This window comes from Oncorhynchus nerka, linkage group LG7 (assembly GCF_034236695.1).
Source record: "Oncorhynchus nerka isolate Pitt River linkage group LG7, Oner_Uvic_2.0, whole genome shotgun sequence".
Classification (NCBI taxonomy): domain Eukaryota; kingdom Metazoa; phylum Chordata; class Actinopteri; order Salmoniformes; family Salmonidae; genus Oncorhynchus; species Oncorhynchus nerka.
Genome location: NC_088402.1, coordinates 39,695,003 through 39,722,006, shown reverse-complemented (window position 1 = coordinate 39,722,006; position 27,004 = coordinate 39,695,003). Strand labels below are relative to the sequence as shown.

Genomic DNA, 27,004 nt, shown 5'->3' with positions numbered 1-27,004 from the left:
CTTGTCTTTTATCTGTCTGGTAATATGCAGAATATCAGAAAGGGAGAAGTCAGAATTGAACAGTGTCTTCCAACGTATCTGTTAAACCATGTGAAGGGCTCCACAATGTCTGTGTGCCAGTCTCTCCCCTCTGTGAGTTTATCCAGGAGCGGGTGTATTTGAGATGGGAGTATCTAGAATTGACAATTGATATATGCCATTGGATGAGGTAATGTTTTGGTACTAAAAAGTACCAGGAACGAGATTACAATCTCGGTTTAGGAGACCAAACTGAACAGTAATGTATAGCTAATGCTATCTGGCTATGGGATACTCCTCTTTCAAGTAAAATGCACTTTGTGAAGTTCCTAAGATCTGTGGTTCGTCATTGTGAGTTGAGAGGGGTGGATCTTTGTTATAAAAGATCTCAGTTGCCATTTTGTAAGCACTCTCAGAGAATTCATTTCTAGACACTGAATTGATCTGAGAGTCACAGGGCTATGGTGAAGCTCAGATGTAGTTTATGTATAACTCTGACTGGTGTGTGGTTTGTAACTCTCCTTATTTAGTAATACAGGACATTTCCACGACACACATTCACCCGCTCCCCCGCTGAAAGATCAGCCACAACATGTTGACACCATTGTAACAGGTTGCAATCAAGCCCTGGTCCACAGCATGGGAACAGAAGAGAAATACCTGGTGCGGTGAGAAGGATTACTTTATCCTATCCTAGGTATTCCTTAAAGAGGTGGGGTTTCAGGTGTCTCCGGAAGGTGGTGATTGACTCCGCTGTCCTGGCGTCGTGAGGGAGTTTGTTCCACCATTGGGGGGCCAGAGCAGCGAACAGTTTTGACTGGGCTGAGCGGGAACTGAACTTCCTCAGTGGTAGGGAGGCGAGCAGGCCAGAGGTGGATGAACGCAGTGCCCTTGTTTGGGTGTAGGGCCTGATCAGAGCCTGGAGGTACTGAGGTGCCGTTCCCCTCACAGCTCCGTAGGCAAGCACCATGGTCTTGTAGCGGATGCGAGCTTCAACTGGAAGCCAGTGGAGGGAGCGGAGGAGCGGGGTGACGTGAGAGAACTTGGGAAGGTTGAACACCAGACGGGCTGCGGCGTTCTGGATGAGTTGTAGGGGTTTAATGGCACAGGCAGGGAGCCCAGCCAACAGCGAGTTGCAGTAATCCAGACGGGAGATGACAAGTGCCTGGATTAGGACCTGCGCCGCTTCCTGTGTGAGGCAGGGTCGTACTCTGCGGATGTTGTAGAGCATGAACCTACAGGAACGGGCCACCGCCTTGATGTTAGCTGAGAACGACAGGGTGTTGTCCAGGATCACGCCAAGGTTCTTAGCGCTCTGGGAGGAGGACACAATGGAGTTGTCAACCGTGATGGCGAGATCATGGAACGGGCAGTCCTTCCCCGGGAGGAAGAGCAGCTCCGTCTTGCCGAGGTTCAGCTTGAGGTGGTACATCAGTGCTCAGACTGTCCGCAATAGGCTGAGAGAGGCTGGAATGAGGGCTTTTAGGCCTGTTGTAAGGCAGGTCCTCACCAGACATCACCGGCAACATTGTTGTCTCACCAGGGGTGATGGTCGAATTCGTGTTTATCGTTGAAGGAATGAGCGTTCGATTTGGAGGTGGAGGGTCCATCAGCATCATCGAACTGAGCTTGTTGTCGTTGCAGGCAATCTCAATGCTGTGCGTTATAGAGAAGATATCTTCCTTCCTCATGTGGTACCCTTACTGCTCATTCTGTGCGTGATTTCCTGCAAGACAGGAATGTTAGTGTTCTGCCACGGTCGGCGAAGAGCCCGGATCTCAATCCCATTGAGCACATCTGGGACCTGTTGGATCGGAGGGTGAGGGCTTGGGCCATTCCCACCAGAAATGTCCGGGAACTTGCAGATGCCTTGGTGGAAGAGTGGGGTAACATCTTACAGCAAGAGCTGGCAAATCTGGTGCAGTTCATGAGGACATGCGCTGCAGTACTTAATGCAGCTGGTGGCCACACCAAATACTGACTGTTACTTTTGATTTTGATCCCCCCTTTGTTCAGGGACACGTTTCTCAATTTCTGTTAGTCACATGTCTGTGGAACGTGTTCCGTTTATGTCTCAGTTTTGAATCTTGTTATGTTCATACAAATATTTACACATGTTACGTTTGCTCAAAATAAACGCAGTTGACAGTGAGAGGACGTTTCTTTTTTTGCTGAGTTTATTTTGTTGTAATATCATCACCTCTTGAAGAGGATAGTCAGAACTACAAATGTACTGCATGCTTTTCATGATCAGTAAACATCACTTGATCATGTAATTTCAGTTACGTTAGTGTAGCCTCACGATATCACTCAATATTGGCCACCGTTAATTGGATATTTGAGTGATATAAAGTAAGTGAACTATACCTGCCAAGTGTGAGGGATTTACGTTAATTTTCAATTCCCATTTTTGTGGGCTCTGCCTGTCAAGCAGCAGATGGGCGCATTTGCCGATGTCTTAGCTGATAATGTTTACTTTTCAAGCTACCGGTAGAAACTTTGTACAGTTGGCTAAATATAGTGGTAATGTACTTTTTTCTCCAACCAACGTAGGCCTACCTAGCGAAGTTAGCTAACAGTATCTTCTTTTCAACATTGTTTTTAAGAGTTTTTAATCACGATTGCTGCAGACAGGCTTATAGACAATAGTCTACATTGATTGATTGGCTAGCTAATAAGATATTACGTAATGACTAGCTAGTCTCCTGAAAGCTAACTTTCAGAGGATAAATTAGATGGCTATATCCAAATATTGTTATCTGTAGTGGTGATGACAGAAGGACTGACAACTTTACCAGGACGAGGACTTGCCCATGTGAAGCTCTTTCCAAAAGCCTAAACTCTGATGAAGCAAGCTAAATTACACTTTGTTTTTCTAGCTAGCTACATTATCAAGTTTTATTGATAACGACCTATTCTGACCAATAGTAATCTTTTACTTACGTATGTATCCTCCTACTTTGAAGAGGTAAGCGGGTAGGCTCTTGAGTGTAGACGAACCTTTTCGCTAATCATATATTTGGAGTTGTATTCATGAAATAAACACAGGGTGATTTATTACACATATAGGGATGATTTAAAAATGTAATAAATACTGCATGTGTGCTTTAATTAGTCCAAGAAAGGTGTATTTGGCTGTTGCAGTACACATCCTACTGTCACACCACACACACAGGCTGGATTGGAGCAGAACAGGGACAGAAGCAGTTACTGGCGCAGATTGACATATACTGAACTTTGAATGAACCTGCAATTTAGCTCATGTAATGCTAGGTTATGAGAAAAGTGAGGCAAAGTAAGGATGACAGCGTTATGTAGTAGGCTTAGTTGAGCATTATGTCTGCAGTGTTGAATTTATTTACAGTGGCAATACACACTTTGTCTATCAGTCCATCAAACTGCAATGTGATTTGAGCAAAAACTTTCACAGCATTTGGAAATTGTCTTATTTGTTCCACATCAATTTTTAAAATCGTAACAGCAAAGTAATTCCATTTTTGAAGAACCTGTAATAATGCTGAAATACCAAATAAACTAAACTCAACGATGCTTCCAAATCTTGCTAGATTTTCATAAATCTATAGTCCTGCTCCTGCACAGTATTCAAATAGCATAACACCACACATCTAAATAGGCGAAGCAATGATTTAGCAAACAAGTTACTTACACTGTAGTTCTACTGTAGGCATATATGTTATTATTTCCTTTGGTGATTGACAGTCCCAAACACCTATCATTACTGCCGCCTAGAGATTGACACTGGAACAGGATATATATAGCTGTGCTGGTCTAGGCAGATTACCTAGAACCATATTACCCTTTCCTGATACTAACCGTAACCACTAGAAGTAAAAGTGTTTGTAGAACATCATTTATAATAGTAAATAGGTTAATTACTATTTTTCCATTTGAATCATTTTTATTTAGAATAAAATGTATTTGCATTGTTATCATTTGATAATCTGTTTCAGGAATAACATCTCTTTTAATAAATCTTTTTTCCTTCTTCTGTAAATCTAAATGACATGACTATTGATTGACAGATAGTGCTTTAGAAGGATTTTGAACTTTGGCGACCACTTCGATGACACAACAGTAACTAACATGTTCCTTGAGAACATTTTGAATTGAAAAAGCAAAATACAGTAGACTAGTAAAGTAGAGCGTTCCTCTTCAGGCCTGATAATGCTGCAAAAGTCTACCAAAGTGTAGTACAGGGGTGGCCAAACATCCTCCTGAAGAGCTACAGGGCTTGCAAGGTTTTGCTCTTGCCCTGCTCTAACACACCTTATTCTACTAATCAGCTGCTCATCTGAACCTTGATTATCTGAATCAGATAAGTTAGAGCAGGGTTAGAGCAAAAACCAGTGTACCCAGGTGAAGGGTTGGTCACTGGTCTATCATTATGAACAATGACAATTCCAGCTCAAAGAGGAAGTATTTCTAGATCCAACATGGGCCTGATAAGTGCTTATCGCTAAGTAGCAGGATCAGGGGTCTGCGTCTCTATCTCACAGATGAAGGGCCAGTACATGGTGCACGGGGCGTCGTACCAGCTGGTCACCGCTTTGTGCTCCAGCTTGCGTGTCTTCACGATGTAGCCACAGTCTTCGTCAATGTGGTTGTTGGGCTCACCCTCCTCCCAAAAGCTACACAGGGAGAAACATGGTTTCCTTAGAAAACCCCACAAAGTCAACCAAACATATCTTGGTATAATGCACAGTACATCATATAAATAAAACATATATAATATATTGTTTTACTAGAATAGCTGTTGGCCAATGGTGTGCACTAATGAACTGTGTTATCTACAGTGCCTCTACAAACCTGTATAAATAAAGGTTTATTTATTCAGCACCCACAAGGGAACCATGCCTGCGAAGCCCCTTATGCACCTGCATAAGGTAAGGCTGAATACCAACTACTGAGAAGTGGTAGGAATGGCGTGCATAGGAAAGGAGTATATTTTCCTAAGTCTGAGTGGGGGCCATAGAGAACAGGCTACTCTGACAAATGGTGTTCGTTTAATAAAGTTAGATTAAAGTCTCCAAGATCCAAGATCACATAATGATACAAAACAGGTATGCTACGGGTTTGTTAACACCATCTGCTCTAGAATTTGCGCACTGTACATAATTTGAAACAACATTGTACATAATTTGAAACAACACTGTACATAATTTGAAACAACACTGTACATAATTTGAAACAACACTGTACATAACAAAGAAGATCGAAATGCATATTCCCATGGAACTGATTGTGATCAAATGGTTGGCATGTAGATGCTGCATGGACGTTTCACCGGTAAAACCTGAAGAATTATCATCATTCACGATTGGACAGTGAGAAATGTGAAGGGAGAGGTGACCACGAAAATGTGTGCTTAAAGTAGAGGTAACGAAACACATGCACTGAAGGTGATACGGATCTTTCCAGGGGGGCAGGGCAGGAACGGGGGGGCGGTGACCTACGGATCCAGAGCCACAGGCCTCTCTTCACCTGGGCTATAGGTAGTTACATGGACCCATAGAAATAGAATGACTAGAATGGTCATTGCCATTCAAGTCAATGGATGGACCGGTGGCCACATTGTGTGTACCCATAGGTTTAAAACAGGAAGTAATTTTATTTCTATGGTCCGACCAGTAGTTTGTAATAGCCTACTTATCCTGAATGGAAATCCATTGGGGTACACATTTTTGTTATTTTTTTTATTGCGCACACAAAGCAAAGTCACACATTTCACAAGCTGCTTTTAACAAGTTAAAGATTTGTCACAGAGAAACTGAAAGGACAATATAGAGGTCAATTTACAGCATTTTAGTCATCTTCATAACGTACTGGATGGATGGGAAAACAAATAGGAATATCACACGTCTGACGTATTAAAAAACGCAGTCAAATATATCACAATGTAATTCATGTCAGATACAGTTGGAAAATATATGTAGAAATATAATAATATATGCAATTTAGCAGACACCTTCATCCAAAACAACTTAGTCATGCGTGCATACATTTTATGTACGGGTGGTCGCAGGAATCAAACCCACTATCCTAGCGTTGCGAGAGCCATTCTCTACCAAATGAGCTACAGAGGAACACATAATAAAAACATTACAAGTAAATAGAGTATAATGACTAATTTGTTAAATATTATAGCCTACTACATTATGGGCCAGTTTCACAGACCCAGTTTAAATAAATCCAGGTGAATCAAGGCTTAATTCTGGTTTATAAAACAATTGGATCTTAAATAATTTAGGCTATGTCTATGAAGCCAAATTATTATTAGCATTGATTACATCTATGTATCAATATAGTCCCGGAGTAGATATAGTCCCGGGGTAGATATAGTCCGTGGGTAGATATAGTCCCGGGGTAGATATAGTCCCGGAGTAGATATAGTCCCGGGGTAGATATAGTCCCGGGGTAGACTATAACTCAACACATCATTACTCGTTTAAATAAAACAAAGCATAAGGTTCGATGCCATTGATGGATTCATCCATACAACTTCGCCAACCTTACATCCCGTTGAGCTTTATGCCAAACATCAGCTGCCCTCTGTCGGAAAACAGACTGACCAATTCCCAGGTTTACAGTGGTGCCAAACATGTACAGAGAGATGACCGTGTAGAAGATATTTCCATTGTTGTCAAAATCTGTAGAGAAAAAATCTTTGAAGATATAAAAGATGAGCCACAAAAAGCAAATGATGTAGAGAATCCCCTGCAGGATCCCAGTGATGGTGACCCTCATCTGACTGTGCAGACGGGGCGCGGAGAAGGGGCTGCCGCTCTCTTTCATGCTCTCCATGTGTCTGTGCAGGTAGCGCACAGTGGCACAGCTCGACCAAACTACCACACAGAGTCCAAAAAAGACGTAGGTTATTTTCAAGACAACACGTGCCATCTCAGTGTAACACAGGGCATTTTGAGAGGCAGAGACCGTAGTGTTCATTGATATGTAAGTGCCATTAGCATTTCCAGACACGCTGTTGAGTAAATCAACTATTGCGGGAAGATGAAGAGAAATATCAAACAAAAACAAGACTCTGTCAATAAACAGGATCCAGTAAATAATTATTTTGATATTCCTCTTCACCCAGGTGAAGAGAGCTCGCTGGGAAGGGACAATCTGAGTGTAGTAGAAGAAACTCAGCCAAACAGAGGTTGTCATACTAGTGGGGAAAGTGTATCCCACTATCAGATTAGCAGCGAGCCAGAGCTCCAGATGTTCCGTGAAGAGGAAGTATTTCATTGCAATAAGAGAAACCAGGAAAACAATGGTGCAGCAAACTAACGAGCCCAGTAGTATCTTCACAGGCTGTTTGAGTTGCTCTCTGCCTGGCAGAGGACAGAACAGGCAGAAGGCAAAAAACAGGTTTGCAAATATGCTGATTGCAATGAAAGGCACATTGACGCTGATAAATGCCAGTTTGTCCATCCAAAGTACTGCTCCTGCAGTTCTGACGAGACAAGGTTTCTGCTTGCAGTGATACCTTGTCTCACAATCTCTAGAAGCTCAAACGCCAGATTTGCATTCAACATGTGGAAACTAGGCCTAATGAGCTAGCAAATGACATAAGCCAACAACGAGATAATGCAAATGTAGAACATTGACAACATTGGGTGGGGTGGTGGTGGAGGGGTTGGGCTGCAAGTGTTTGACAAACCCACTAAAACGGCTGCTTTCATCTTGAATGAAAGTTGTGCAGGGGGTTCCATAGGTTCATCCCAACTCAATTTCTAAGGCTGTGATCCTTAGGCAGCATGTTGATAATCTCATAACAGTATACAGACTCTCTAGTAATCTTCTGGATGAAGGCAAAACATGAATTTGTTAGAATGCTATAACAGTGAAAAGTCTAATTTACAGCGTACAAAAAGGCAGTGTAATCAATCTTCACCCTGTCCATCGATGCAAAATGGGCAGGTGCTCAACTGAAGAAGTTTAAAGATGGAACAACAAATGGGTAGAGCCCACAGTGAAAACACAGTCAAATGAACCATAACCTGTTTGCATCACATGTACCAACTGAGAACACAAGTAAACCAAACAATTTGAAAAACGAAATTAATATACTCATTTGTAAAATAGAAGGCAGGTTCTCACATTAAATGATGGGACTCAGACCCAGATTTAAACAATCCCAGGTGTAGTTGAATTCTGGTATATCAAACAAGAGTTGAGCCTTGTTTTACATGGTTAGTCAGATTCAATGTTTAAAAAATGCACCACCACAGTCCGGGGATAATTTAGGCCAATGTGTATGAAGCCAATCATTTTTAGTGTTGATTGATGGAACCAGTTTGGTTCCATCGACCCAAAGCCAGTCTGCCTCGGCTGTCTCGTCATTGATTCCAAACCAGTTTGCATTCCAGTGGCTCAGAGGTAACTGGTTCAACAGAAGCGTCTACAGCAGGAGACATGATTATATTGACATGCGACAATGTTTATAACATGAAATATACATTGGGATGTGACAATGTCTATAACAGGAGACAATATTACATTGGAATGCGACAATGTCTATAACAATGTCTATAACAGGAGAGATGATTACATTGGGATGGGAATGACGAGTATAACAGGAGAGATGATTACATTGGGATGTGAATGACGAGTATAACAGGAGAGATGATTACATTGGGATGTGAATGACGAGCATAACAGGAGAGATGATTACATTGGGATGTGAATGACGAGTATAACAGGAGAGATGATTACATTGGGATGTGAATGACGAGTATAACAGGAGAGATGATTACATTGGGATGTGAATGACGAGTATAACAGGACACATGATTACATTGGGATGTGAATGACGAGTATAACAGGAGAGATGATTACATTGGGATGTGAATGACGAGTATAACAGGACACATGATTTTAAAAGGCAACAGTAAACATGTTGTCCCACACAAATGATATATTTGGGTGAATGACACATCATTCAATGTCATTCAAATCGGGCCTGTGGTGTCTGAGATATTGCGTGATTCTTATAGCGCCCACCTTGGGCCAATCAGTGTCATTTTGTAAATGCCGGATCTCTATGGCAAGACTCATCATTCACCAAAGTTTCGTCAACATTGGGCCAGTGGTGTCTGAGATATTGTGTGGGTTAGCTAGACTCATATCCCTGAGTATATGAGACACATTTCAAACATGTGCCCATTATAGCGCCACCGTGTGGTCAATATAAATGTTCTTGCATATGTTGAGACTTGACACAGTGTATCTAACGTGTACGAAATGTTGCTCTTTCCATGTTCTCTCCATGGCATAGATTGACCAGGGGAATCCAGGTGAGAGCTATGTTCACTTATTGATGTCACCTGTTAAATCCACTTCAATCAGTGAAGGGGAGGAGACAGATTAAAGACGGATTTTTAAGCATTGAGACAATTGAGACATGGATTGTGTAAGTATGTGCCATTCAGAGAGTGAATGGGCAAGACAAAATATTTAAGTGCCTTTGAACAGGGCATGCATAGCGCCACCATCTGGCCAATCTCTACAGCAAGAAGCATCATTCACCCGAGTTTGGTCAATATCGGGAAAATAAAATGAACTCAATGCATTTATCATGACCCCTACAGAACCCTGGCAGAAAGGAAAGGAAATGTGTGTGTCAATCTTTTTGACATTGGACTGTATCTTCCCTATTGATCTGCTATTTCCAGCCTTACCAGATAATTGAGAAAATCAACAGTGTCTAATCCACAACCTTTCACCTCTCTCTCTTTCCCTCTGTTTCCCACCCTCCCTCTTTCTCCCACCCTCCCTAGCTCTCTTTCCCTCTTTAACTCCACCCCCTCCTCTCCCTCTCGCTCTCTCTCTCTCTCATCCCCATCTCTCTCTCTCCCTCCCCACTCCATCTCACCTGTTCCTCAGCAGTGTGTACGATGGCCAGGTGTCCTCCTATCTCCATGAACGAGTCCTGGATGTTGTGCCAGTGCATACTCCTGGTGGAGATGTAGTAGCAGCTGCTGTTGAGCACCAGCCAGTCCCGAGGACAGGTTACCGGCGTTTGAAAGGGCCAACGGGGTTGACGTAGGTCACAGTGGTGATGTGGGCTCTGGTTCTGTCATACACAGCAGAAAAAAGGATATAGATATAAATGTTTTACTTCAGCGTCATGACACACACACGCACGCACACACACACACACACACACACACACACACACACACACACACACACACACACACACACACACACACACACACACACACACACACACACGACCTGATTTGGCCAACCTGGCCAGAAGCTCGTCTCTCTCCTTCACAAGGTCTTCTTTCTTCGTCTGCAGTTCTCTCAGGGCTGCAATCGGGGCCGTTACGTTGACGGTCTCTCTCTGCATCTGCATCTGACCACCAGACTCGTTCTGAGGCAGAGGAGCCTGATGCTCATTGCGCAAGCCCAGATATAGAGATTCTTATCTGAGAGGAAGACGAGCAGCAGGGGGCTTCAGTCCATAGCACCCAGGAAGAAAACAACAAGTCTTTAAAGAAGGGAAGGCAAAGACAAAGAATGCGGTGAGCGTAGGGCAGGGGTGATGAGGTACCTTTGATAAGGCTAGTTGAATGTGGTAGCCATAAGAAGGAGCCCCATAGAACACAACAAGCAAATGTCTTTCATTGTCTTTTATATGTGCTGAGTATGACATCATCAAGGTTTGTTCCTGATAAGAGTTAGCGGCACTGCAACAATCACTGACTCCACACCGCTTTTTGAGCTCTCAGACATTGTTAGGTTGCAAGTAGAGTTTCATATTAGTCATTTACTGGGATGCAGGGCTGGCTCTAGCCTTTTGGCTAGAGCGAGATTTGGTTACACAAGTCAGATTACAAAGGTCACCAAACGGAGGGAAAATGACAGAAGCAGAGGCCTTTATTTAAATGTTGTGTTACATTGGGACACTAGGGTAAATCAGGAAGTGGTTTAGGGAGGCAACATTTAAACAACGCTGTGTGTTTGCTGTGGATATATTCACAGTGGGTGCTCGCAGCGATGATGGACAGCAGAAGGACAGCGCACAGTGTGGCCAGACAGGCCGTGGCTAACCTGTAGGGCCTGGGGCCCGTTCTCAGTGAGGGGACAGACACTGTTTTGGAGGACATGACACCAGTGTATAGAGATGTATTTCAGTTGGAAATGTTGGTGCTAATTGCTCTGTATGTGGTTTTGGGGGGCTTTTGTGCAACTGAAACACTTGATAACACAGTCAAATACTATACTACAGCCTACTGTCTGCAGGCTGGGGATGCACAACATGCCTACAATGAAATATTTTCAGAATGTCAACAACATTTAATCCTGCAGACAAAACCCCATAAATGTGTGTTTGGTAGAAAATTAGATACATTTCATGAATCATTATAAAAAGCATGGAAGATAAATATTAAATCAAAAACTAGTAGGTATAATTGAAAGAGAGGAGTAATGAAATTATCTTTCAATACTTACATGTTTTATGTGGTATACACAAAGAAAAAAGGATTCAAATAAGAAAACAAACTTGGAATCATTGAAATATAAGCCTTAATGAAATGATTGCAAAACACAATTGTTATTGTGTGTTTTTGAGAAGGAAACAGGCTAATGGCTACTAATTATTAGGTATACTGTTTATACCCTATCAATCAGTACTTAGAGAATTGTTGAATAAATCAATGTTGATTCGATATTTGATTGAGCCAACCATTAAAAGGGGAACAAAAGTAATGTAAAGAAGAATAATCATGTGACTGCTCTTAAAAAAAAACATGTATTGTCAGTAGGCCACCTCTTGCTCCCGATGATTCCCACAAAATGCCTGTTGTTGAATCTTACTTCCCATCATGTTTGTAGGGCAGGATTATGGTTGTTGCTATTCTAGGTCAGGAAATGAACCATGTCCGTGTAATCATTACACAAAGAGCATTTATTTGGCTGTTAAATGTCATGAGCATGTTGACTGCACCACAGAGTAGTAGGAGCATTCAGGAAAACTACATGGGCTGTATGGGAAGGGGTGTTGCTTGTTGCCAGTTTGGAGACAATTCCTGTCAGTAATATTGCCTGTGGTGCACTGTGCTCTTATTGTTTTCAAATCTGTTCCTCAGGGAACCCCAGTTGTTGAACCCCAGTTGTTGAACCCCAGTTGTTGAACCCCAGTTGTTGCACATTTAGCCATTGCAGCATTAGCACATCTGATGAAATGAATCAATGAGGAACAGATTGACGCATTTTGAAATGGATCATATTTCCACTTTACAGTATTAGGAGTCAGACATAAGGTCACAGCATGCAAATATATGTTTCACATTAGATGCAAGATTTAATTTAACTAATGACATTCCTTAATAAAGAACTATTGTTCTTCAGAACGTGTGACAGTCCTGTAGTATTATACAATTAGCTATGGTGTCAGATACGTTGGAGGAAGCATATTGAATACAAATTAGAAGCAGTGTCTATTCTATTGTGGAAGGTAATGATGAAAGACAGATTTGGAAACCTGGAGAGAACTGTGTTTTGAATGCAATACACACCATGCCTGAGTGAACACTGCATAACCAAACCCTCTGGGCACAGATGTCAGTTCAACATCTAGTTTTGATTTACATTGGGTTGAGTTGTGAACTTACTTGAATTCAACATGAAATCAACAAAAACGGTCACTATGTCATTGGATTTAGGTTCAAATTCCCTTTGATGACTTTTTCCAAATCCACATCAGTTTTCCATGCTGATTAAACGTCCTCATGTTGATTTGTTTGTTGTTGAAATGTCGTGGACACAATGTTGATTCAGCCAGTATATCCCAAACTTTACCATGTAAATCAGTCATTAGGCTCTCTTTGCCGGAAATTATGCAAATGTTGTTTTTGTCAAATGGTGGTCACCTAGATTTGAAGTGTGTTCTTGTCTCAAATGCCATACATTTAATTCGGTTTTGAAAATTCGTAATATATAGTACGAATTGTAATTCGTAACATATACGAAATGGATGATGGACATCCACAAATTAATACAAAACACAAGTAACGTAACATATCATACTAAATGTGGTGTTTGGGATTTACATACAGAATCATACGAAATGCTCTGAGAGCAGTTTGATTTCCGATCCCTGTCTGCTTTCATTACTGAAACATTTTAGATAATTTGTATAATTTCCATAAATACATGACTTTTATATATATATATATATATATTTTTTTTTACCTTTATTTAACTAGACAAGTCAATTAAGAACACATTCTTATTTAAAATGACGACCTACCCCGGCCAATTGTGTGCAGCCCTATGGGACTACCTATCACTGCCAGATGTGATGCAGCCTGGATTCAAAGCAGGGTCTGCAATGACGCCTCTTGCACTGAGATGCAGGGCCTTAGACCACTGCGCCACTCAGGAGCCCGAGTGGAAATGTCTGGAAATGAACAACTTGTAATAGGCTAACTTTTCTAATTAAAATGCTACTAATGAACTATTTACAAGTAGAATATAGTATTAGCATATGCATGTTTCATGTTGTGTTTTTTTATGACATGTTTTGTGGGGTATTTAATAATTTAGATGCAGTGCAATCAATGTAGATTATGTTAGGCAATTAGATTTCACCACTAGCCTTCAAAATGCTTTAAAATGGCTCTTCCTCCTCTGCTATACATTTCTGTGGTTATTTTCCCTTTGATCAGCCACTAGAGTGCCCCACAAGCCTTTAAAATGCTTTCATGTAAAGTGTGTGCTGTACAGTAGGCTATACACACTGTACTGCTAGTACTGCTGCTGAACTTACTGTATGTGAACGGAAAGGTGAGTACAGTTAGGCCGTGTTGACTTTTGGGTGACTGACTAGTGTGGATATGGGAGTTGTATACACACAAGTTGCATAGAAAAAACTACATTGATAAACCATGAATGGGTCATCTGATGATTTTCCAATGAAAACAGTCCTGTTTTCATTGTGTTATTAATCCATAACGCAACGTAAACTCCAGTACCTTATTGTGAAATCCCGATATGTGAAATCCAGTGAGTGACATGTTAATGTCACTGTCACTAACAGTTAGGTCATCAAGGGAACACAGTGTTTAACCATGACGATTAAGAGACAGCACAATACGATTTCCAGAGCAGTGCTGCGCCCAATGACCTTCATCAGACTGCTGTGTTTTTCGACTAGTGGACGGTTACGTTCCAGCACATCATGTCTCAGGAATCACCATAGATATTAGCCAACCGACTACAGGGAATGGTGGTAATAATGCATGTTTAGCTCATGTAAAGCATCACACTGACCCACATCACAACATCCTATCACCTACTAATGACCGGTGGGGATAGATGACATAAATTCCATGTCCTTAGGTTCTCTTTGTGTGTGTGTGCTGCGCATGCGCACTTGTGTGTGTGCTCGTGTACCTTTAACCCACGGTGTGAAGGCTTACTGGGCCTTTCCTTTGTCACATTGAGTCAGACAGTATCAAAAGGGTAACTCCCTTTCCTGTATCTGTTACTGCATCCCTTTCAGTAAATCTTCCCAACCCAGAATGCTCTGTGATACTCCCCTGGATTCACTATATGGGAGTCAGCCATGTGTCCTCGCTCCCTAATTGATTGAAATAGATATAGGAAGTGGATGACTCCTTTCAAGGGAATGCTGAAACTGCTTACTTTAGGATGTTGAGTAATGCTATTTGTGTTTGGGGGTGGGGTAGGGATTGGGAAATGTCAGTGTGTTCTGGCTACTGTTATCAACCATTATAAGCCTGACAGAATGTGTGTGGTCCTACTACTGCTGCTTTGAAGTAACTGCTTCAATGCAGGAGAACTACTCTGACACGGGAGAAAATAATTACCATTAGGCAACACGTGGTTAGGTAGGTTACTTTCTAAATGTAAACCGTTGCAGTTACTAGTTACCTGTCCAAAATTGTAATCAGTAATGTAACTTTTGGATTATCCAAACCCAGTAATATAATCTGATTACTTTCAGTTACTTGTGGATTACTTTCACCTTAAGCGGCATGAGAAGAGGGCAAAAAGGTTCCATCAAAGCTTTTGGTGTGCCATCATAGTGGTCTCTCACTTATGGTCAGACTCACTCAGGTGGAACAAATATAAACTTGCACCTTTTTTCAACTTAAAAGTAATCCAAGGAGTAATCTAGTTTTTCAAAAGTATCTGTAATCCTATTACAATATTTCTGCTGGTAACGTTTTTGTAATCAGATTACATGTAATCAGTTACTGCCCAACCCTGACTGTCTACACAACTTTAGGGCCTTGCTAGCTAGTCTTGATTTTCTAGCACGGTGCTGTGAGTCTGGCCAAGCAAGACTAAGGCCTAGCAAACCTAACTACCAGCATCTAATTCAGAGTTTGTTTTTGGTAAGGATGTTATGATTGGGCAGGGATAGATAGACAGATATGCCACTCATTCTGTAGTGCCAAGACAAAGAGGGAGTAACATTCAACAATCTTGTAGAAACAGGTTTTGGAGTCAATTCCATTTAAATTCCAGGGAGCCACCTTTTTCATTGGAATTTGGTTTACTTTCTGAATTGACTGAAATGTTAATGGAATTGACCACAACCCTGGTAAAAAGTGAGGATAATTCGATCAGCTCACAAAAATCGGAGGAATATTTCAGAAGGTCTAAGGACCAGCAGGTGGCACTGCGGTTATTGTGACGGCCAGGCTGAAAGGTACACCCTTACATTTTGCCCATTAATTTCTTACTTACTCTTATGTACAGTACACAGACGTGACCGTTCATGTTTGCACGTATGCAAGTGTGTGTTAATGCATTTTGTTTTGTGTATGTGCACTTGTGTGTACATGTGTACATGTGTGTGTCTGTGTGTGTGCATATCTGCTTTTTGCGTTTCTGTCTGAGTGAGTTCTGTTTCTTTTTGAGTATCTGTAGTGTAAGTCTGTGTGTGTGGGTGTGCGTGTGAGCGTGCGTGCGCTCAGCACCATTCAGAGCATGGCGTTTTAGTCAGAGGGACAAAGCTGGGGGGGGGATTACTCAACCCCAACGCCTCCAGGTGAGGCAGGACAGAGGTGACATGATGGATGTCAGACAGATCAAACAGCCCTATTCCATCATGCGCCTGACCTGAGTCTGGTCATTGGATACCGGAGTTGAGGCCAATACGGCTAACTTCCCTCCCTGAATGGGTCACATTCCATGTAACACACACCCTGTCACAAACCACACACACCCAACCACACACGCAGTACCCACCCACATGCACAGCACATTAATCACTTCCAGTAAGGACAGAAAGCTTACCGTACACTTATCACTTGTCATTGGTTTCTGCATGAATAATAAGGTCCTTTGCATATGAATATTCATTCCCAAATGTCATAATCAGATGCATTATTACAGTACCAGGTCAAAGAGCAATGGACTTAAAAATGTACATATCTTGAGTGAGTGCCAAAATAGTAATGTACAGACACCTCTGATAATACACATCCTGTTGTGGATTGTTGCTTGATCAAAAAAAACATTATGGAGTCTGTTTGAATCCTCAAACTACTTTCAGTTCCACGCAGACTAGGTGACCAAAGTACCACACTAGTTCTATTTCATCTACGAGAGAGGAAATGATGTGGTCATTGATGCCTCACAGGAAAGAATGCGTCACTTGAAGAGATGTGACCCAACGTGTCTCTGTGGCTTACAGTTATCATTTATTGGTCAAAGTTATTGCAACGCCCCAAAATCAACAAGTCATTCAGACCTGACTTCCCAACGTGTACAATTAGGAGTCTCTTTTGGAAACAAATCGTTTGATAGGAAATCATTCAACAATCTGTAGACTTTGTTTAGTGACACTAATAGCAATATAGGATTAATGTATAAAACAATTTAAACCAAAACTTAAATGAACATCATACTCATCTGTCTCACCTGTCTTTGTGCTAGTCTTCAGCCCCCTCCAGGTGTCGCCCATCTTCCCCATTATCCCCGGTGTATTTATACCTGTGTTCTCTGTTTGTCTGTTGCCAGTTTGTTTTATTTCTCTAAGCCTACCACTGTTTTTTCCCCGTGCCTCTGTCTGTCTCTAGTTCCTGTTTTCTAGCTTTCCCGGGTTTTGACCATTCTACCTGCCTTGACCCTGAGCCTGCCTGTAGTTCTGTACCTTGTTATACCATCCTGGACCACTGACCTCTGCCTGCCCTTGACCTGTCGTTTGCCTGCCCCCCTGTTTTTGTAATAAACTTGTATAACTTTGAAACTGTCTGCATCTGGGTCTTATCTTGAGCCTTGACACTCATCATAACATCTATTTGTAGTAAATACCTTTTAGGGTCAATGAAAAGTTCTGATGACATAGAGCGTCTCAAACATGTGGGACAACGGATGACAGGGTGCTGTGTAGCTCAGTTGGTAGAGCATGACGCTTGCAACGCCGGGGATGTTGGTTGGATTCACATGGGGGACCAGTATGAAAATGTATGCACTCACTACTGTAAATCGCTCTGGATAAGAACATCTGCTAAGATGTCATTTCCCTTTCTTTTGTTAAGAAGAGAGATCTCGACATGATTAAATAAGAACTCCCTCAGTGTTTAGTCTCGTTGTTTTTCTGCTCAAACCTTTGAACTCAGGCGTACCAGGTTAAAGCCTGCCAGCCGAACCTCTACCTCCATGCCGAGCCGCTTGGCACAAAGTCAATGCCCAACCCAACTGTTTTAAAATTGACGAGCATACCTCGTCGCTGCTTTTCGCTGCTATGGAGAATAGACAATATGAATGACAGTTTTACATGTTTATGGCTTCTGCAGACTGCTTTTGTTGTGTCTGACACTTTGAATGCCAGATTTTCAGGCCAAGTCTGTCACATATACTGAAATGTACAAAACATTATGAACATCATCCTAATATTGAGTTGTATCCCCTTTTTACCTCAGAACAGTCGCCATTTGTCAGGGCATGGACTCTACAAGGTGTCGAAAGTGTTTCACAGGGATGCTGGCCCATGTTGACTCCAATGCTTCATAGAGTTGTGTCAAGTTGGCTGGATGTCCTTTGGGAAGTGGACCATTCTTGATACACACAGACACACAAACCGGTGCACTCTGAATGGCACACATACACAATCCATGTCTCAGTTTCTCAAGGCTTAAAAATCCCTCTTTAACCTGTCACCTCCCATTCCTCTACACTGATTGAGGTGGATTTAACAGGTGACATCAATAAGTTAACATATCAAATCAAATCAAATGTATTTATATAGCCCTTCGTACATCAGCTGATATCTCAAAGTGCTGTACAGAAACCCAGCCTAAAACCCCAAACAGCAAGCAATGCAGGTGTAGAAGCACCTGGATTCATCTGGTCAATCTATGTAATGGAAAGAGCATGTTCCTAATGTTTTGTACACTAAGTATTTTTTTCCATAAGATCATTACAGTTATGAATTATAACATCTTAGTCAAGCATAATGTCAATGAGTTTTGCATTATCACATGATAATAACTAAATCACTAAATTCACTCATGCTGCCAAACATACCCTTGTAAAACTGACCATCCTACCGATCCTCGACTTCTGCGATGTCATTTACAAAATAGCCTCCAATACCCTACTCAATAAATTGGATGCAGTCTATCACAGTGCCATCCGTTTTGTCACCAAAGCCCCATATACTACCCACCACTGCGACCTGTACGCTCTCGTTGGCTGGCCCTCGCTTCATACTCGTCGCAAAACCCACTGGCTCCAGTTCATCTGCAAGACCCTGCTAGGTAAAGCCCCGCCTTATCTCAGCTCGCTGATCACCATAGCAGCACCCACCTGTATCACGCACTCCAGCAGGTATATCTCTCTGGTCACCCCCAAAACCAATTCTTCCTTTGGCCTCCCTTCCTTCCAGTTCTCTGCTGCCAATGACTGGAACAAACTACAAAAATCTCTGAAATTGGAAACACTTATCTCCCTCACTAGCTTTAAGCACCAGTTGTCAGAGCAGGTCACAGATTACTGCACCTGTACATAGCCCATCTATAATTTAGCCCAAACAACTACCTCACCCCTACTGTATATATTTATTTATTTTGCTCCTTTGCACCCCATTATTTATATCTCTACTTTGCACATTCTTCCACTGCAAATCTACCATTCCAGTGTTTTACTTGCTATATTGTATTTACTTTGCCACCATGGCCTTTTTTTTTTGCCTTTACCTCCCTTATCTCACCTCATTTGCTCACATTGTATATATACTTATTTTTTCTACTGTATTATTGACTGTGTGTTTGTTTTACTCCATGTGTAACTCTGTGTCATTGTATGGGTCGAACTGCTTTGCTTTATCTTGGCCAGGTCGCAATTGTAAATGAGAACTTGTTCTCAACTTGCCTACCCGGTTAAATAAAGGTGACATAACCAAATAAATCAATTAAATGCTGTTGTAATTCAGTATTTTGTAAAAGGGGGGGGGGGGGGGGGTAATGTAAATAGAGATATATTTAAGTTTGTAGTACACAGACATATTTTACTTGAACAAGTTATCAATTTCCCCTTGGCAAACAGTGACATTAGATTCCAATGAAGCTGCAAAGGCTGCTACTAGTTTTGGCTGTGCCTCAGCAGTTGACTCAGGTTGTCAACCGACACCTGGCCCAGTCTACTATGATGGCAATAGTAGGTGTAAACGTCACTCTTATTTCTGTAGGTCCGGTTCATCAGGATTTCCTTCCGCCGCCAGTACACTATGTAAATGGTGAATGCAAATGCTTTTATATGATGTATTTTGTTTGTAACAGACCATGAACCCACAACCAAGATACGGTCTGGGCTCTATTTTAACAAAGCTAACGCAATGGCAAATCTTAGCACTGGCGTTAAAGCTTGTGTTTTCTAGGTTTGGGGGTGTGTCCGAAATATTTGAGCTACTTTCACAACCGGAATTATGGGAGCCGTAGCTGCTGGTGGTGCCAAAGGGCTGGGTTTTGATGAATAAACCATTCGTGGGTGTGTCGAGGCTTGGCTCCTCACTGGCCAATCAGAACATGCTCCATGGCTAAATATGTGGTTGCTTTAAGTTGTGTATTTATGGTCTTTTATGTATTGCCTTGTCATCAAATCCAATTTGAATGTTAGTGCGTTATAGCCTAGTTCGTTAAATAGCCTGCCCCATATTTTCTAAATACGTTGAACATATTTGAAGTCCACAGTGTTAGGGTTTCAAGCCCGCGAAGCTGAGTGAAACCCGATATTTATTTGTTGGCATTGATTATTATTATTTTCCTTCTTCTGCCTATTGGTGGGAAAAAATGGAATACCCGTGAGATGGTAAAGCCTAGGACGTTACAACCTTGCATGATGGTAAATGGCCAAGGGCCACACCCTCTTATGCACATACCATGCCAATTGGCCACATGGTGGTGTTATAACAAGCCATTGAAAATGCAAATTTTGAAAGCTCACACACCACACCCCATTTGAGAGTCCTGAAGTTCAGTATATACGTCCATATTTTTTAATGGAACAAATATGCCTCAAGGACCCATAAAGGTCCGCCATTATGGATCTTCTGCCATTTACAATTTTGTGAAAAACTCTACTCTTCTGGCACCGATTGACCGATCTCCACAAAACTGAATATATGGTATCTATGGACCAAGCTCTAACAACTGATGTTCATCCAGGAAAGCATCTCAAACAACATGGCCACTACTGACCAATAAACATGAATGTGGGCGTGGTCTGGCACATACATACATATACCTCCAACACGGATATTCATATTGTAACAAAACTTGGTACACATGTTCTAAAAACTGTTAAGTCTCAACACATGAAAGCACATTCCGATCGACCATACAGTGGCTCTATAATGGGGGCATGTTTATATCTCTTGATCTGGCTGACTCAGAGTGATGAAATTTAGCACACACGCTCAGGGATATGAATCTAGCTAACCTGTATAGTATGGTTTAGTTTGGCCGCATGGTGGTGCTTTTGGACATAACAGACATACTGTTTGCACAGGAGCCTTAGAAAATAGTGTGATTGAAGATGTGCATCTATAGATGCTATATACCAAGTTTGGTGTCGAGCGGTCCTTCAGCTCTGTAGAAGAATGCATTTTAAAGTAGTAAACATCATTGAACATTTTCCAAAATACATCAAAATCATATTATATTGCATGATCCGTTTGATTTGGAGTTCTGATATTTGGCAAGAATGGTAAACAGTACAGAAGTAACTTGTTCTAGGTCAATGTTTCCCATTTTTCCTGATGGTGGCACAGTGGGCCCATAGCTGAACCCCGGCATTTGTTGCTTGCAGCTATATGTATTATTATTCATCTTCTTCCGTAAGACCAAATGAAAATGCTAATTCCCGTGAAATGGTGAGGCCTAGGAAGGGAGAAGGGGTTAGCTGCATCCCAATATGGCGACCGGAGTATGGGCGAGTGTGTTTATCGAAAGTAAAGTAGTGGACGTGTGGAAAGGAGTCGGTGTGTCTGAAGGATAGTAGTGGGTGTGTGGAAAAGGTGTGTCGAATACACTCTGCTATAGGTTAAATGGTTTTGAATGAGCTGTGTTGTTTGTCTTCCATTTCTTACCAGGCAACTCCCATGCATTGAGCTACCATACCGCAAGAGTTTGGAATTCTGTTTTTAGTCCGGGTCATTTTTCACTGTTAGTTTTACACAAATAATTGTACATTTTCAGTTATAAAACTGACCATTGTTTGTTTTTGATTGAATGTATTGACGATGGGTGTACTGTTGCTTCATGCGTTGCGTGCATGTGCTTACTGTGACTGTCACCCTGATATTGGCTACTAGGTATCTACTTCCCATTCCCTTGCCGGACAGTAGTGTTTGTCAAGTGGGAGCGAAGGGCACTGTGTCCGGGGGATGTTGTTAGGTACGTCGATACTGGTCGCTGGCTTATCTTGTAGTGCAGCCCAATCAGCCACGTCAAACGGTCTTGAGTGGCAACAAATCTGCCCAATCTGCTGATTCGTTACATAGGTTCATCTCAAGGAACAAATATGCCTCAAGGACCCATAAGGTCCTCCATGATGGATTTTCCGTCATTTAGAAGTTTGTTAAAAACACTTAAAACGCTACTCCTCTGGCACCAAATGACCGATCTTCACGAATCTTGATATATTGCATCTATGGACCAAGCTCTCACAGGATAGCATCTCAAACAACATGGCCGCTACTGACCAATAAACATTCATGTGGGCGTGGTCTGGCACATAAACGCATATAACTCTGACACTAATATTTGTATTGTAACAAAACTTGGTACATGTTCCAAACACTGTCAAGGCACAACATGTCTAAGTACATTCAAATCGACCACATGGTGGCGCTATAACAGACACATGTTTATATCTCTTAATCTGTTTGACTCAGCGTGAGGAAATGTTACACACATGCTCAGTAGTGCTGAGCGATTACCGGAAATGTCAATTATTTGAATTCCATTTCGTTCATTTTTTTCTGTGAGAATGCGTACATTGTACAGTTTCTCTAGAGATAAATCAAATCAAACTGTGCGATGTAGTAGGGAGTTGTACTTTCCAACAGGCCAATATTCTACATAGTTAAGCGCAGACAAATGGGGTAATTAACTACAATGACCATAATCCACTGCGCGCTGTTCTGTGTGTTTCTTTCATGCGTTCTACTTTAGGTTAATGTGGGGAAGACACGGAGAACGAGAGAAGAGACAGAAGAATATGCGATTTAGAGGGAGAGAGCAGTTGCTTCTCTATCCCTCTAACGACCAGAGAATGCCTAAAATTGCACTTGACAGCCAGTGTTAGTGAATGTAGCATCACGTTTTGTTGGGAAAGAACCTTGCTTTTTAATGCTAGTAACCCCATTGTTTAAAAGCAATAATACACTCGAATTCATGTGTTACGACATTTTTGTCATGCTTGTGATGTGATGATAGCCACGAGGCCTCTCATGTATTATTTCTTAAACAAATCATATTAAAAAATGAAATGACAACTTGTTTAAAATAGTCCTAAATACAGTTACTGGCACCACAATTGCTATCTGTGGGAATTTAATACAGATAAAGCAATTTAGACTATGGATGGTTTTAGCACATCCAAACTTTTCACCGGCCCTGGATAAAGATCCAAAATGAAGAGAAATCATAATAATATTGCTCACAAATCTAATGTTTTATAAACATCGTGGAACCATCTTACAGATCATGTTTGCACTTCTCCAAAATAGCAGACGAAATTGCATTGTGTTCGATACAGATTGAATAGTTTGGAGGAGCGTGTCTTTGGTAATCTGACAAGGGGCGATTTTTGTAAGTGGGGATGGATAACCTACTTGAACAAGCGAAAATCACTCTCAATAGACTATTTAAAACCCCTTTATCCATAGGCTACTTTTGTCTAGTGGCCAGGATGAACCCGCCTTGATTAAGGGGAAATTGAAATTGTCACTTTTGCACTTGTTTTTCTGGACACACTTCAAATATTGCCACCCCTCCCACCTCAACGCAAGCGAGTTGATGTTAGACAAGTACATTGTTAAGGCTGGATAATGCCAGGGCGCCTGTTTACATGACCAAATTGCACTGTTTGACACTTGCGCCTCTTTAGCATCAATTCCCATCAATATTTTACTAATGTCCAAATATTGATGGGAAAAATATACCGGATATGCAGTTCTGGAGCTGTAAGGCTAATGTGGAGCAAGCCCAATAAAAATGATGACGTGTTGACACAGAATCATCTGACTGGTGTCCCTGACCTTAGAGATCCTTTTTATGTCTCTGTTTTGGTTTGGTCAGGGAGTTGGAGTGGGCATTCTATGTTTTGTGTTCTATGTTTTCTATTTCTTTGTGTTTGGCCGGGTATGGTTCTCAATCAGGGACAGCGGTCTATCATTGTCTCTGATTGGGAACCATACTTAGGTACCCTTTTCCCACCTGTGTGTGTGGGAGGTTGTCTCTGTTAGAGCACTTTGCGTGTGAGCTTCACGGTTTGTTTTTGTAGTCTTTATTGCTTTGTTTGGTGTCATTTTGCTTAAAAGAAAGAAAATGTACGCTCACCACGCTGCACCTTGGTCCTCATCCTTCAACAGCCGTGACAACTGACACCCATTCTTGCATGATCAATAGCTGCCATTTACAAAAGCAGCAGGGCTTCAAAGAACAAGTTTGAATTTTCGCAACTGTCTTTTACGGCAATTACTCTGTTATCAGGGTTAGATTATTCCTTTTATCAGAATAAATATCTGCTTTTGGCAACATTCAACAGTTTATGGGTTCAGTACCATGGTCTTGTAGTGGATGTGAGCTTCGACTGGAAGCCAGTGGAGTGTCTGGAGGAGCAGGGTGACATGGGAGAATTTGGGAAGGTTGAACACCAGGCGGGCAGCAGCGTTCTGGATAAGTTGGTTTGATGGCACAAGCAGGAGCCCAGCCAACAGCGAGTTGCAGTAGCCCAGACGGGAGAGGACAAGTGCTTGGATTAGGACCTGTGTCGCTTCCTGTGTGAGTTAGGGTCGCACTCTACGGATGTTGTAGAGAATGAACCTGCAGGAGCGTGTCACTGCTTTGATGTTTGCAGAGAACGACAGTGTGTTGTCCAGGGTCACGCCAAGGTTCTTTGCATTCTGTGGACAACGACACCGTGGAGTTGTCAACCGTGATGGAGAGGTCTTGGAGCGGGCAGGCCTTCCCCGGGAGGAAGAGCAGCTCCGTCTTGTCAGGGTTGCGCTTGAGGTGGTGGGCCGACATCCAAACTGAGATATCTGCCAGGCAGGCAGAGATGCGTGTCGCCACCTGGGTGTCAGAAGGGGGGGAAGGATAAAAGTAGTTGAGTGTCATCCGCATAGCAATGATAGGAGAGACCATGTGAGGATATGACGGAGCAGAGTAACTTGGTGTATAGAAGGAAGAGGAGATGGCCTAGAACTGAGCCCTGGGGGACACCAGGAGTAAGCGTATGTGCTGCAGACACAGATCTTCTCCATGTCACCTGGTAGGAGCGGCCTGCCAGGTAGGATGCAATTCAAGAGTGTGCAGAGCCTGAGACAACTAGCGGTGAGAGGGTGGAGAGAAGGATCTGATGGTTCATGGTGTTGAAGGCATTGGATAGATCTAGGAGGATGAGAACAGAGGAGATAGAGTCAGCTTTGGCAGTGCAGAGAGCCTCCGTGACACAGGGAAGAGCAGTCTCGGTTGAGTGACCCGTCTTGAAGCCTGACTGGATAGGGTCAAGAAGGTCATTCTGAGAGAGATAGCGAGAGAGTTGGTCAGAGTTTGGTTGTTGTACTACTTTTATGTTAAACACAAGCACACACCACACCTACTGTACACAAATAACGTAGAATGACAATGACACTAACACTGCACAAAGCAAACGGACATGTCAAACAATATACATGACTTGGTGGGAGACACAGATACACACACCAACACAAATGAACACACACAACGGACATTCCATTAGTATTTTCAGACGGACAAACCCCCAAAATACATGATAAGGGGAAGAAGGGATACTGCAGGAGTTGTACAATCTCACTGCTTCAAACTTCACCGCTCCTCTACTTGTTTCTGTGGAAATGGACCCTGGCCCTGGGTGTAGGCTAGGCTGCTTCAATCTGCTAGGGGTATTGTGACTCTGAGCGAGCTCATAGTCATTGTGGGTACATTCCAGTGTAATTGCTCTGGGCATGTTCCATCCTGTACCCTATACCTTCCTCAGAAAGGCTGTGCTTTTCTCTAGTGATGAGAATTTTGTCTCATTTTAATGACATAGATCTTTCAACTCGTTCACTCAGAAGAATTCATCTTTTGACTCATTTAGTTTCACTTGAGTCAGTAGCACGCAGGACTCACTACCGGCGAACGATGAACTGAAAACTTGAAAGAGTCATGATTCCACAAGCTACTCGTTAATATGTTGTGCACCATGGGGAGCTTATTGGAGCTGTCATTTGTGACTGAGACTTGTAAATGTGTGCTTTAAACAATGTAGATTTGTTGATTGCTAGGCATACAAAAATATAAACGCAACATGCAACAATTTCAACGATTTTATTGAGTTACAGTTCATGTAAGGAAATCAGTCAATTCAAATAAATTCATTAGGTGCTAATCTATGGATTTCACATAACTGGACCACCCACTGGGGAGCCAGGCCCAGCCAATCAGAATAAAGTTTTCGACAAAAAGGGCTTTTTTACAGACAGAAATACTCCCAAGTTTCATCAGATGTCTGGGTGGCTGGTCTCAGACGATCCCGCAGGTGAAGAAACTGGATGTGGAGGTCCTGGGCTGGTAAGGTTACATGGGCTGCGGTTGTGAGGCCGGTTGGACGTACTGTCAAATTCTCTAAAACAACATTGGAGGCGGCTTATGGTAGAGAATTGAACATTACATTTTCTGGCAACAGCTCTGGTGGACATTCCTGCAGTCAGCATGCCAGTTGCATGCTCCTTCAAAACTTGAGACATCTGTGGCATTGTATTGTGTGACAAAACTGCACATTTTAGAGCAGTCTTTTATTGTCCCCAGCACAAGGTGCACCTGTGTAATGATCATGCTGTTTAATCAGCTTCTTGATATCACACATCTGTCAGGTGGATAGATTATCTTGGCAAAGGAGAAATGCTCACTAACAGGGACGTAAACAAATTTGTGCTCATAGTTTGAGAGAAATATGCCTTTGTGCATATGAAACATTTCTGGGATATTTTATTTCAGCTCATGAAACATGGGACCAAAACTTGGGTTTATATTTTTGTTCAGTGTATAAGATTATTTATTGATACATCTGAAACAAGGTCTAGTTGTGGCTGCAACTGAACTATATTGTGAACGACTTTTGGCGGAGTGCATTGCTTGACTGCCGTGAGAGGGTAATAAGTAGCCTGACGACTCTTCCGCTGCTCTGTCGTTTGCTACATACTTCTCATTCCGGAGAAGAAACTAACATCCGTGAGCATGGT

At 42.1% G+C, this 27,004-nt stretch overlaps 1 protein-coding gene across 1 annotated transcript; it reads right to left on the bottom strand.

The window, feature by feature from the left end:
- Positions 1 to 4,495: 4,495 nt before the first annotated feature.
- LOC115132578 (oxidized low-density lipoprotein receptor 1-like) lies at positions 4,496 to 24,875 on the bottom strand. Its single transcript, XM_029665323.2, is given in 12 exon segments — positions 4,496 to 4,667; positions 6,105 to 6,112; positions 6,625 to 6,686; positions 6,789 to 6,881; positions 7,526 to 7,595; positions 8,333 to 8,440; positions 9,914 to 10,069; positions 10,071 to 10,114; positions 10,279 to 10,470; positions 10,750 to 10,752; positions 11,030 to 11,140; positions 24,644 to 24,875. Coding segments are annotated over 12 exon segments (1,251 nt in total).
- Between the last annotated feature and the right edge of the window lie 2,129 nt (positions 24,876 to 27,004).